We start from the raw sequence: 14,756 nt of genomic DNA on the forward strand, positions 1-14,756 counted from the left end.
GTATGACTTGGTACTTGGATTGTAGCAGCACGATGACCCAATTGGAGTTGGGTAACCACTCGTTCCATGTTGACAACTATCACTATGGACATGCATGTGTGTTCACCACTGGTACTCAACCACTGTGTCATCGAGAAGACACAAGTGGTTGCTTAGGTTCTAATATATCTTCTAGTTGGACTCACCTTCCACTAATGGGTGCTAGTATTAATATGTTGATCCAAGTTATTGTCGTAGAGCTTGTCACTTGTCAGCATGAATTGCTACTTTCAATGCATGTGCACTCAATTCTATGGACTGCCATGCTCAATCCACTGAATTCCCAACTCATTCTTTTGACACATCGATCCCTTATAGAATCCCCAAATCTTGAGAATCTTTTCCCCTCACCCCGCGGTTGACCGTTGTACCTAGTGCTTGGTGCTCTTTGCATGCACAATGCTAGTTAGAAATAACACTCAAGTGGTAGATGCCCTTTCTTGCACTCCAAGTGTATGCTTGGTATGCAAGACATACTCAATGCTCAAGTTTGAGTTAAATGCCATTTCTATCATGAGGGTTTGTGCTCATGCATGAAATTGTATGGAGATGACCGAATGAGCATGCACAAAGGAAACATGAGCATTGCAAGAAATCAAATTGGTGTATGGCTCATACTCTTACTCTCTCTTGCCTCGACTTGAGTTACAACACTGACTAAGAGTAGCAAGGCTAAACCTTATCTAGCCTAATTGACTCAGACTTACACAACTGACAAAAGTAAGGGAAGTGAGCTTGTTCTAGATTGGACCCTTGACTCAAATATCTTACATCTCTAGACTAGTCAGTTATGGTGAACGCCTTTTGATCTTGAACTTGGGAACCCATGAAACCTCTACCAAGTATTAGCTCCATGGCGTGGCTTCTATTGGCTCTTCCCTGATGCTCGCGGTCATGCCACTCGACTTCTCGGTGGGAGCTCCTGGATCACCTATGCCTGGTTACTCAAACCTGTCTCAAATAGATCGATAACCTGAGGCCAACTCTCAACTTGTAGGTAGAAGACCACCACCAGTCAATCAACTCCAAGACGAGCCTCACCATGAACTTTGGCAATTCATTTGATTCTCAAAATAAGCATCCATGAAGAGTTATTTTCCAACATTCCCCCCTATAATCCAAACCAGGGGGGGAAATCAAACTAAGAGGTCAACTAGAACACTATTGCAAAAAAGGAAAGACTAGACCAACACAATTCAAGATAGCTGGAAAAATAAGCACCAAGAATTGAAACTACACAATTCAAGACAAGTGCCAGAGCACCATATGAATTTAAAATGCCAAGTCATCATCCACAACCACAATGTGCTCAACATGTTCATTTGGAATGGATTCATCTATTGCACAACTCTTCTCATCCTTTTGGAATGGATTCATCTACTGCACAGGCTCTTCTCATCCTTATGGCACCTCTAGCAATGCTCCTCCACGTCGCTCAGCTTGCCACAGTGGCCACAACCTTCATGCTCTTTCTCAAAGTGTTGCCCTTCTTCTTCTCTTCAATTGAGTATGATTGTTCCCCCCACGACTACAAAAGATTCTTCTCTTGACTTCTTAGCTCGTAATAATGATACGGCATCAAGAAAATCCATGACATCATCTAATTGTAAAACTCTCATTGTTTTTCTATACCAAGAGGTAGATTTGCAAGCAAATTTGCTTTTTAATCATCCCCATCAATACAAATCCAAGAACCTTATGTTGTTTAAGTAAGACGGGAAAAGATTCAAGAACCTTAAGCTGTTTAAGTAGGATGATTAAAAAGCAAAATTGCTTTTTAATCATCCTCATCAACTACAGATCTAAGAACCTTAAGTTGTTTAAGTAAGGACTCGAAAACATTTAAGAACATAAGTAGAAGTTCATCTTATTTCATTGAAATGCTAAAGAGCTCTTGCTTCAAAGATGCCTTTGAATGCTTTCATCTTTACCCCAAACAAGGATTCAAGGATCTCCCAATGCAATTGTCTGCATCTAATTTTGTAACATCGAGATAATGAAAACAATCCTCTCCAAGTGCATGTTCTAACATTCTTATCTCCTCATTTTTGTCTCCTAAGCTACCATCTTATCCACATCTGGTTCTTTGTCTTCTTCTTAGCTCCAAAAAATAGACCCCGTAAACCCTTGTGCATGAACCATAGTCAACTTAAAAGCTACCAAGAAGCGAAGTTATGATTGAATGTCATGACAAAACCTTGTACCTTGTTCTTCCAGGAATCCATTACACTAGTCCACAAATTCTCCTTTGAGCTGGCAGAAGAGAAATAGCATAGACAACTCTTTAAAACTGGCAACATATACTCAAGACCTCGCAATTGACCAAAAACTTTACAAGTTCTATGCAAGGTTAGCTATCCCATCATCAAGCTAGGAGTGTCATGGCAATTGCACTCCGAGTTTTCTCTACACTTGTTAGTGTGGAGGTTAGGGTAAAGTGGTCAATCGCCTTAGCTTCTTTTAAAGAACGTTAAAGTATGTACATGTGGGTTTGGAGGCATCACGTGATAGCATGTCACAATTAATTCACAAGGTGTTAGAAATGGTGAAGCTAAGAATTATGTGAGTTAGCGGACCAAAATTGTGATGGGAGAGGGGTAATACTAAAATAAGTGAGATTTAATGCAGTGAGGTTACAATCTCCTCAAAGACCGAAACATGGATCATTACCACTGTAGTACAAGGGGACGGAACAAGTGCAAGGCGGCAATGGTATTGTATTAGCAAATGTGTGCACATTCGACCCCTTACCAGGCTTGAGATTTAGCTAATTCTAGCAACTAATTTTGATTAGCAAAAATTGTAAATAAAATTCACCTTTTTGGACTTATGATTGACAACATTGAAGGATTTAAATAGGGTGGGGATCCCACAAGGGCCCTGCCCACTGGACCATCATAGTAGGGATGAAGTTGTCATTGTATCATAGCCTATCTTATGTATGCGTACACAATGGAGTGGTTCGTCCAATAAGCATGCGATATCCCAGTTTGAATGTTTGATGGTGCTATGACGCTCCAAATGTGGTCCAACTATTTGTTTTTGTAGTTGCAGGCATAGCATGAGTTTTTCCATTATTATTTCCAAATTTTTTGAGTTGGACGAGTGCTTACCCATGTCTATGTTGAAGTCTCCTAACAATATTGTGCAGTAATCTGTCTTTCTTGTGTTTATTATTATGTTTTGAAGGTAACCTAGGAATAGATTACATTTTTGAGATGGTGGCCTATATCCATTGTAGATTTGAAGCCTTTTGTTGTGAATGGTTGTGTTGATCCTTGTGATTTCTATTCCTTGCATGAATGTATCGACATTATGTATCAGTAATCATTCTTATAGTAGTGTACATTGGCCTGAGTGAGAGAAATTTTCAATGACATTGGATCTTGAAAGGGCGAGCTGGCGATGGTTTTTTGTTTTGGTTTCTTGTAGGCAAACAATGTCGAAGCCCACAAGTGTTCTTGCTTCTCTAATATCTAAGATGTATTTCTGTAGCGATCTTGTGTTTCGTGATGTGATCAAGATGTTGTGTTTTCCTTGTCGCTTATGTGAAGCAACTATAGTCTTCCAAGGGGCATTGGTGAGTCTTTGCATTTCCTTTTGCACATCTTTGTCGATGTGAAATTTTTCATTATGAAGGTTCTCTAATAAGTACAAACTCTGAATTTCTTTAACACGTGATAGGGCTGTGTACAACAAGCCATGGCCACCATGAACCCCCTTTAGGGAAATGCAAGTCATTGTAATGTGAGCCCCTAGGTTCTATGTATTGTCCTTGTTGTTGCTGGCTGAATAGAAAATTGTTCTCGAGTAAGGATACTTGTTTTTAATGGGCCTATCTGCATGTCTTTCACGATCTTGAAGATAGGTGTCCATTGCAGTGCAATGCGCTCTTTCGTAAGCTTCACTATTATTCCATCGACCCACCGTCTTTGGAAGGGAAAAGTATCCACACAATGTCCCTCCCCATGGGCGATGATGCAGTCATGAAAACTCCATCGGCCCCATTAACCAACCCCTCTTGTTGGTCGATGTTGCCACAGCATAGCTCGACCAACATACCCTCTTTTATTTCAATTTTGGTATGTAGGCCGCACGTGTTTTTTGGATCCATCCAGCACCTTGCTTATACTATATGTTGCATTCGAGAAATGGTCTTTTGCTACAAGGACGTGCTTTTGTCCTTTGCATAATTGGATCACCATGTCATTGTGTTTTTTGTTTGGGAGTTTGTGTAGTATAGGTGTGGAAGTGTGTGATCAAGTGGGACAAGAGGGACTCACCTTTTATTCATGTACTCTATTTCTTCCATTGTGTGGTTACATTTTCTGAAGGAGTTCCAGCCGAATGTTAATGAATGTGTTGTTGTTTTGACACATGACTGATGTGAGCTCATAACATTTAGGTTTTGTGTGCCAATATGTGTTGGCAAGGCAATCAAGGTCATTTTCCATTATTTTGAAAACCCATGAGTCTTTCACTAGCTTTGCTTGGTAGAAGTCCCCACATGCAATGACATCCAAATCACCAAAAAATCCAAGTGCAATGACATCCAAATCACCAAAAAAGTGCTCATGGTCTCTTTTGAAAGCGTACATCCTCATGTTAGCAAAGTTTAATGTTCTTCTATTGACCCACGAGATTTCATTTTTAAAAAAAAAGTTGTACTTGTGGATATAGGCTTGTTAGCGTGTCCAACTTGTCCTTTAAAAGAGATGTCAAGTTACTTATATGTGGGGGCAGATGCAACATTGAGTGAATTGTGTTTCCATCATTAATGTTACGCTCTACTTTTCCAGTGTAGGTCAGCATCAACAATTTGGGTAGATTGCAATCGATGTCTGAGAGTACACGGTTGTAATGTCGTAATAGACCTTGCATTAACAGTAGTAGCAGATAAGTTTTCCCAGTGTCAACCCCTCCAGTCAAGAACAAATGTATTTTTCATGTGGATGTAAACGTTTTCTTAGCATGATGTCGTCAAAGAGCTCACATTGTTCTCTGTTCAATGTTCTTATCTTTTGGAAGGACTCGTTGTTGTCCATGAGTACTTGTTTTTTGACGGAAATGGTGAATTGGTCATTTTTTATAGCCTTTGACAATGTGGGCATATCTAATAATATGTCATATAAATCCTCCTTCAGGATTTTGTTGTTATCATCAATGGCCTCGGCGTTGTCATGCAGTTTGTCCACATCATCATTTTGATATTAGTCATAGTTGTACTTCTTCCTGTTCTCATGTATAATAGATTCTCTTATGTAATAAGCATTTCTCCAACTCCCATGTTGCCATAGCTCCATTGACTGTGTAATCATGTTGTCCATTTTTGTGACGTATGAAGTACTCTGGGTGCATATGTGATGAGGCATATAACTATTGTAAGCTTTTGAGTATTCATAAGAGGACTATATGTGAGTCTTTCATAACTCCACCCTTTTCCCTTATAATTTGTCTTAGATACTGAATCAGCATTTAAAGATAAAAAAACACTAATAAGTTCTTGACTGTGGGTTTTACTATCCCAAGATCATTGACTTGGATTAGTCCTTAATGGAGAAAAGGAAAATTGCTTATGGTGGACATTATAGATTTACACTTTCAATGCTATCTAATCTAGTTGATCTTGTCCTTTTATGTATGTGTGTGTGTGTGTGTGTGTGTGTGTGTGTGTGTGTGTGTGTGTGTGTGTGTGTGTGTCTGTGTGTGTGTACATACACACACTTATATTGTCATCAATGGAAGTCCGTCACTTTCCCTTTTGTTGGGCCGAGGAGAAACTATGTGGATCTGAACACTCTACTTCTTCATTGCTTCTGCCATCGATGGCATTTGTGACTTTCTTTAGCTATAGGACCTTCCTTTTGATGCTATAGAGTGAAATGCTATATGGAGGGTATTTTTGTTGCATGCACTCTTTAATAGTGTTGGTTTTTATATGCCCTTCCTACATCACAAGCTCTTCCAAGGAATCCTCCATGTTTGTAGTCCATCGCTTCCTTTTGTTCTTGCGTTCCACAAACGTGAAAGGGCAAACGATCATACTTGACCCTAGAATCAAAATACGCATGGTAAGACTTCTGGCACAATGGCTGCTACACTTATACAATTCATATATCCTATTATCACTCTTAGCATATAGTTCCAGCCTAATGCATACGTGGCTACTAAAGCATACAATGCAAATAAGTCAAGAGGCTTTAGCATAAAGTTTTCATCTTCCATGCAAAGCTTTCAAAATCTTTGATTCCTAGATAGATGCTCTCGAATGTTGTGTTGCTAAAAGTATTTTTCCATTCAATGAAGCTCGTGTTTTTTAACGCCATCAAGTCCTTTAGTTTTCTACATATGGATGATTTCAAGGTGTTAGTTGATATGTGATAGCAAAACAGCGAGAAGAACTCTTACAAGTACCTCTCAAGGAAAGTGAATGAGAAATTATGCTTTTATGGAGCACGGACACTTCCTTATAAACTTCAAATTATAGAAGCACAAAATCAAGAGTTTGCAGGAGGAAATTAAACTTTTATGAAAGATAGGAACCTTTCTTACAAACTTTGTATTGTAGAAGCACACAATCAATAGAAGTTTTATTAGTAAACGTAGAGTTGAGATGAAACCCTCAATGAATGGGACATTACAATTCTATGTACAAAAGCACACACTTCGTAGAAGTCTTTATTAGCAAACATAGAATATATACAAAGTGCTTCTTTGCAAGTACTTTTCTCACTAGAATTTTGTTTACATTAATTGAGCTGCTCACTTTGTGTCCTCAGCAAAGCAGCAGGAGGAATAAGCTAGTGATGCAACCGAACGTGTTTGTCAAAAAGCGTCCTTCAACCTTCTTGACAAAAAGATATGATTTCAGTAAGAATGTGTTTCCGTGAAGCGATTCTACAAATGAATGTGGAAGCTTTAGGACTTTGTCAACAATTGCATCCTTGAGGATGATGTTGATCGTCCCACCTTCAAATGTTGTTATGAGGGCCTTCACCTTGGGGATTTTGATCAAAGAACATGCTTTATCACAAGACAGGAAAAATACATTGTCTACATCTCTTGATATTTGCTTCCCCTGCAGATGCCACATGCACCCTTGTACGAGGCTAAATTAACACCCATCACTATTAAAGTCTCGATCACCTACAAAGTATTGTGATGGTCTTATTAATATTCTCATGCAAATTCAACTGTGAAACTACTTGGATTACAAGCCTCCCACATAGAACAAAACTTGGTTGCCATAGCCAAGGTGCTGGATGTGGGCACTGAACACATGCAACAAATAGGCTCCGAGTGATGAGTCCTTGACGAGTACAATTATAGTCATGTCCAACATATTTAACAAAATAGATCTTCTTGCAACCAACCTTGTGTAATATGATATGGGCTTCTCCAAAAACCTTAAATTTGTCAGCGATCTTAAGAAAGACGAAACGTCGGTTGCTCCAAAAGGTGAGCTGTATGCATGTTTCAAAATTGGTGACTATGATTTAAATAAACACAAAAAAAGTGCAAGAAGTAATTATCATATTCAAAGCTAGTGTGGGAGGTCTTACTATTATAAGATCTTATGGGAAGTCCCCAGCTCCCACGATGACCTCGTCACATTGCTTGTAAGAAGCCCCCAACTTTATGATAGTCACGGCTAGAGTGGCTAAAGGCAATTGATTTCCCTCACCCTATTTATCAGATCCCTACACCTCTCTTTATATTGGTAGATGGATCCTCGAGGATAAATTTCTAGCACTACATCAAAGGGTGCTATCCTGTCAACCCTTGTTGAAGGATCGAAAGCAATACTGTAGTCAATGGTTCCACCATCATCCCTGGGGTTTCTAGGGCAAACACAGAAGGAAATGTGATACTCACAGCTCCAAGCAAGCTATTTGCATATTAGAATATCCAAAAAATCTCAGCAACCAAGGCCGACCCTATCAACTAGATCTGCTTTCGGGCGTCTTTGATAATTCACATTGTTCAACATAAAAGCTTTATATTTGTTTAGGACTTTTCCATCGAAGAAGCAGTTCTTGACCGTCAAATCAATTTCATAAACCTGAAGGACTCTAACAAATGGCTCTATTTCTGGGCCGCACCAATTATGTGCTTCATGTAAAGCAAGCATGTTAATAGTCTCTATACATTGGGGGTACTCCTCTTTTGCTTCAACTAATTTGGGCTTCTTGTCATGAGAAGGATCTGTTTCACATAGCTTTCTCTTCGGAGATACCTTCATGATCACGGGGGCTTTCATAATGGGGGGCGGTGAGCAACTTAGAAGGGAATGCAACCCCACCTATGAGAGAAGGACTAGCAACATGAACGCTCACAGGGGAGATGTCGGTTGCAAGAATGCTATCTCTCTTTGTTTGAGGATTAACAACATCTGTTTCAAACAAAGTTAGCACGGTACAATTTAGTCCCACCACGTACAAAGCATTGGGAATGAGGCATCTTCTGAATCAATGACATGATGCAACCAACCCATCATTGTTTTAACTATTCTTTGTTATCATTGTTGGTTCTCTATCATTACTTTCTTCATTGCTTGTAGGGGGCTCGAAAGAAAATCTCAATTAAAATGATTGGATTTTTTGAACTCTTGTTTGGAAAAATGAGACAGGAAATACCATATATAAAAGCCTCATGTACATAAACAATGTGGGGGGTGCCCTATATCCAAATGAGTACATTCACAAACACTTTGATCATGGAATTTTGTTTCTTTGCATCACTCATTTCTCCCATAGCAACTAAGTTGCTTTATTGAGAGACTCATACAAATGCTTCCATGACACACCATCTAGCCACATTGTTTTCAGATCTTTGAGATTATGTAATTTTATTTCGCTTTAAAATTTCAAACAAATTGTTCTATGCCTCTCTTTTCTCCAATCGTTCATTTCTCCCACTATTAAATTTGTTTTCAAAGACTACAGCAAGTTATTCAACATTTTGTTCAAATTTGCTTTTGTTTGTGTATGGCCACAAAATGTGTGGGAGTACATAACCTACATGCCACTATACCTATCACATCTTCCCACAAACAATCACATGCAATGCAATCAAAGAAATGCACCACAAATGCACACACAATACACACAACTGCAGAAAGCTACTATTTAGAAAGCAACCCACAAATGCACACGCAATACATGCGATTGCAGAAACAAACACATATCAAACACGTAATCGCAGAGAGAAACATACAACAGATCTCACAGATACGTCGTCTGCATCCTTTCCTCTAAACTCGACAAGATACACACAATTAGATAGGTGAACATGCAACAAACGTCACTGACACATCTTTTCCACCCTCTCCTCTGAACCCATCTACAAAATACATGCAAATACAGAGACAAATACCAAGCAAACCTCAATGACATGTTCTCTGTACCGTCTTCTGTGCCCTTTCCTCTACACTGGAACGTCCCTTGCACCTGTTTACAAAACCATATGTCTCCATCCATATTGCCAACCGTCTATATCACATCTCACCATCTAAGAACCGCCTATTTCAAGTTCATACGATCGACCAGACCCCTCCTAACAATTAATGAACATCTCGGCACCCCCTCCCATTTCATGTCAACCATAGGAACCCAACACAAACCGACGCCAAAACTGTCCACCACCGAAAAGGCCCCTTCACGACTCTCAATAATAGGAACAGAGCACACCACACACAACAATAGTGCTTAAGTTCATACCATTGACCAGACCCCTCGTAAACGATCAACAAACATGGCACCCCCTCTCCTTTCATGTCAACCACAACAACCCAACACAAACTGACGCAACAACGCTTGCAATAATCCCTATTCACCTACAATCTAAGGCTCTCCACTCTGAAATGTAACACCCAAAGTCACGACATAGAGAGTGACATCCGCAATCGTGCATGCGTGTGCTAGCAAACCGTCCACACAGAAAAGCAAACGGAAAAGCACCTTGCAACCATGCATGCATCAAAAAATGAAAACTAGAGAAAGCTTCAGGACCTTCCGAATTGGCCATTTTTGTATCGAAATCCTCACAACACGACTAGCACAAAGCATAAACAACCATGACAAGCTGATTGTAGACAAACTGCTCTTATATAATCATCCAACCATGCACATAATGCAAATCTAGATCGTGTTAGAGCAGATAGCGATCTGTTTGACACGACCATCCCCCTTTACTACTTCAATTTGCGATTTTCTAAAGAGGTGCAAGCCAAGAATGGCTACCCTCTTCAACAATCATGAACAACCTACTCGATATGCAACAAAAACAGAGATGGTCCTCCATCACGATGCAGAGCGACATCTACTCCTCCATTGCCACGCCCGTTGCGATCTAAAAGAAGATATCCACAATTCGGAGGTGCACAACAAGGTCTACTCCTCTATTATCACGACCACACACAACCATCACCACAACACCTCCGACCACGCACAACCATCACCACAACACCTCCGACCACTGCAGAGAATATAGTCGCTAGACCCCAAAAACTACCAACACATTCAAAACTCCGAATGAGTTCAAAGAATCTTCCCTAATCACACACCCTAAAACCTAAAATTCAACTGACCATGGGCTTAACACAAGTCAAAGTGACCAAACCCAAACGAAATATTCGTATGGGTGTCATTAGGCAAATGAAGCCCTATGGACCCTTGCAGAGCCAAAAAATCTTGGACTTCGAAATCTCAAATTGCCTTTATTGATGGGAAAGAACACTAAAATTTGCAATGACTAGGTCAAATCTCCTAACTCTATACATTGTATATGCCCACACTTCTATGGTTGGGTTGTCACATCGGGTAGCGACTGTTCTTCCAAATGGTATGTGAAGTGTTGCTATCATAGGAAGAGCATGCACTTTACAAATTGCATACAAATTAGGCAAAAAAGGTTGGATGGCATGTAGTGATCGGACAAGAGATGGGCGTAGATTGTGATTGGCTTGCCCTACTGTCCCATACATTCTAGACCAACCAACCGTTTGACGAACATTGATGCGTAGGATGACCTCCGCCCGGTGTGAACAAGAGACCACCCAACCATCCATCTTGCAATGGAACCTAGGGTAGTCTGAACCCACCCTATGTGGAATCCCACGACACATGGTGTGGACAACATGTTTACGGGTTCACATTGCTTGCCCACATTCCGTTGGGAAGGGTTGTGCTTCGACTTGGACCAATAAAAACTTTGGGGCCGGACTATATTTCCCAAAAAATTTATCCGAGTGCTGCTTGTTCAGTGGGTGGCTTGATTAATGCACCTACGAAGGGATACCTCTTTCCATTGAGCTAATGGGTGGTTGTTGATCGGAGCTTCCTGTCTCCCGAAATACTGTTTGATCCATGCAAACTGCAATTCTCTTAGCTACTGTTGTTGCTCAGCTCGAAATTTTTGTATCGAGCCTGCACTAAGTTGTCTCTCTGGAGCATACAAATATTCTGCAAGTCTTCAAAGAACAAGCGAGTAATCAATCGTGGTATGAGCACAGTTCTTTCTTAGCTTGAAGTTATATGCTGCTTTACCAACAAAGGCTTTATCCTCTGTAGAGCTTGCTTTGTTTGGTATGAGTCAGCGGCCCTGTGAACTTGCAGGCGTATCAAGTTTCAACCTTTAATCTAGGTTGCTTTAGGGGTTTCGTATACGAGTATCTTGCTCATTACACAAACAGACTTAGCATTTCTTTCTTCCAGGGAAAGATATCCGGGGCATCCGTCCGTCAGGCTTTGGAATTAGTCGGGGTCCAACGTTCTTTAATTTGGGCGATGGGTGAGCGCGCACAAGACGAGCGTGAGGCTGATATAGGCTCTGCGGAATTTTATGGAACGAAGTCCGAGTGCAAAGACGGCTACCATGGTCCAGCAAACAACTCAGAACACTGCCCCACAGAGATCAATGATCTTCAAGCAAACATTTTAAAAACGCCGGGTCTTTGACTTCACTTCTTTTGAGTTGACAGGGTGCAAAATAGTTTAAACAGAAATGATCGAGTTGAGATTTAGAAATGCATATGTATTAACACGTTCCTAAGCTATAGTTTACAGAGATATGACACCAATATGATTAGACTCTGTCCAAAGTCACTAAGATCTCGCATTGTCTTAGCGTCTTTAATATCAAGACCGGCCACAATGGAGAGGCCGTGTTCAAGCGGATTGCATACTACTGGGAGATTTCTTATTAGGCACTCTACGGAATTATGGTTGTAGCTCATTATACTCGAGGTATTAGGGGTGCTGCTTGTCCACATGTCGTTGGTTGCAATGTAAATGGTCATGCAGCCTTGGGGAATGTATGGTAGAGGTGGAATAAGTTCTCAACTTATGGGAAATTGAATGTTCCCATTATTGGCTGGCCAGTTGGTGGCCGCGTTGGTAGCATGGTTTATAGGTGAACAATTTGTTTTCCAACCGAATTTTTGCTTGTGTAGAAAGGTGACGAGCTTATTTCAAAATTTTCCTCTCCATTTTGAAGCCCTAAGACACTTTGACTTTTTTTTTTTACTCTTCCTTGAAGACTAAATATGCAAATCTTCCTTTACTCATTCCAAGCAGAATAAATTGGAAATCCTTGTTCAGTAAACGTCATTCTGTTGTGGCTTTTCCACAACATGTTTCAACCTTCCCCGTCCTAGCCCTCCAAGGATACCCTACCTACGTCAAAACATTATTTTTTAAACAAACTACCTATTTCATGTAGATTTGAGATTTAGTAGAAGTTTAGGTTAACCTAAGTTTGCAATTTGTTTTTGTACAGTTCTACCTCTCTCTTTTATGATCTTCTGCGCTCTAGTTGTGAAGCATGTTATGTCCACATATCGACATAACATGGCTAGTATTATGGAGGTCAGGTTAACCTATGGTCTCGTGTTCTAACTTTGGGACAGTTGGGACACGTGGCACCCTTGGTACACTAAGGTTGACACACCTGAGATTCCCAGCATCTATATAAGTGAGAGCAATTACTCACTTGGGGCATTCTTGGGAATAGGGCTTCCCAAGAATACCCCGTTAGGTTGAGAGCCTGTCTGGGTGTGTGTCTCCCTAACAGCATCTGTGCGTAGATGGGGGTGCATGGTAGCTTGAGAGCCCGTCTAGCCTAACAACATCTCTGCGCAGATGAGGCTGCATGGTATGGGACATGTAGTCTTACGTCTCTATAGGAAAATGTTTTTTGTGAACATGGGATAGGGCTCCTAATTTTGGGAATAATAGTGGTAGAAGTAGGTCGGGAAATTGAAGGCCAAATTTTACTATTGGGATGGACTATGGTCGGAGGTTACCTGACTTCTACTCTGGAGCGATCCTGAGGGATCTTCGGTTGGGTGGTGACACACTAGCCAATACGATATGCGTCCCTGTGTTTATATACTGATGATTGATTGTGCGTGCAGATTAGCACGGAGATAAGAGCCTTCAGGCTAGTGGTGACTAACCTATAGGGGTTGTTTCATTTGGTATCAGAGCCATCTTTATCCTCTTGTTTGTGAGAGCTTCGCTCGTTTGCATGATTTTTACAATTGCATGCATGTGATTGGCTAGTGTGAGCTGCTGGAACAGATCTGCTGGAGGCGACTGGCAAAAAACGGAAAATAGAGGGTAGTTGGTTTCGCCTCCTGGCAGCACATGGCACAGCTTGGAACAGTCACGAATCTGTTACTGCAAATTATGGTGCCAAGTTTGGATGGCTTGGCTGTCTACTTGCTCCTGGAATTGGCGCTGCAGGAATCTGGCATAATTTATGCTGTTCTGTCTGCTTGATGGCTTCAGGACCATGCATGGGACTCCAAGGGTTGGGTGGGGCCTGTTAGAAGCTGAAGCGAAGATGGACTCAGTTGCTTATAGGGCAATCCTACTCTTTTGGGTAAATAGAGGTTGCATGAGGTCATGCATTTACTTTTTGGGGAAGCAAAGCCTTAAAAAGTTACTTTACTAGTTGGGACTGCTAAAGGCCTCTACTTCACAGCTTGGTTTGTGCCTGAAGCTAGCTTCATGAAAGCACTAAAGGTGCATGCATGCTTACTTGCCATGCTATCATAGGACTACATAGTAGTTCTAAAGTTGACAAGTGGCTACATACATGCATGTAAGAGTACTTTAGTGGAAAATGCCATGCGTGGCATACATGGCGAAAAGGATCCCTACTAGAATTAAGTTCTTCGTTCAATTTTAGCAAAGCCAATTTTTAGTCCTTAAATACACTCCTTAAATACACTTTAAAAGTTAGACCAACCCTTTTGGAAAGTTCTAAAAGAAAGATAAGGTATGCCGTCATACCTTTTCCCATACCCACCTAGCAAGGTATGTAGCCCATGCATGCACCTACTTTTCTCCCTCTATTTCACACCTTTTGAACTCACCAACTAGCATCTTGTCCAGTTCATGTCCAGCACCCGTAAACTACCCTATTCTCCACCAAATTGCCCTCTCTTGGTTGGAAATAATGCCCAGATCATGCTGCCCCCACCCTCAGTACAACCTCAGCAGCCCACCTTCATTCCAAGCCCTCTCGAGATCCAGTTCCCACCTGGACCAGGACATCTTAGGCCCCCGCCAGATGCTTGGGACTCCCTATTGGCTGAGATACACAGCATCCGGGCCCGTCAGACAGAGCTGACACATTACACCCAGGAGCAGGCTTGCATTATACAGGAGCAGGGCACCCTTATCTAGGGACTCAGACACGACATCACAGCT

General features: G+C 41.1%; 1 protein-coding gene across 3 annotated transcripts in view; it reads left to right on the top strand.

Annotated features, from left to right (window-relative positions):
* Positions 1 to 11,416: 11,416 nt before the first annotated feature.
* The window catches only part of APTX (APRATAXIN-like protein), a 60,874-nt gene continuing 57,534 nt past the window's right edge, over positions 11,417 to 14,756 (top strand). For all 3 annotated transcript variants that reach the window (XM_087384583.1, XM_087384584.1, XM_087384586.1), the window contains exons 1-2: positions 11,417 to 11,539; positions 11,754 to 11,988. In XM_087384583.1, the coding sequence (XP_087240709.1) occupies positions 11,826 to 11,988 (163 nt within the window). In that variant the 5' untranslated portion in view covers positions 11,417 to 11,539; positions 11,754 to 11,825. The remainder of the gene's footprint in view (positions 11,540 to 11,753; positions 11,989 to 14,756) is intronic.

This window comes from Dipteris shenzhenensis, chromosome 14 (genome assembly GCF_047967505.1).
Source record: "Dipteris shenzhenensis isolate YYH24624 ecotype China chromosome 14, Dip_SZ_1.0, whole genome shotgun sequence".
Classification (NCBI taxonomy): domain Eukaryota; kingdom Viridiplantae; phylum Streptophyta; class Polypodiopsida; order Gleicheniales; family Dipteridaceae; genus Dipteris; species Dipteris shenzhenensis.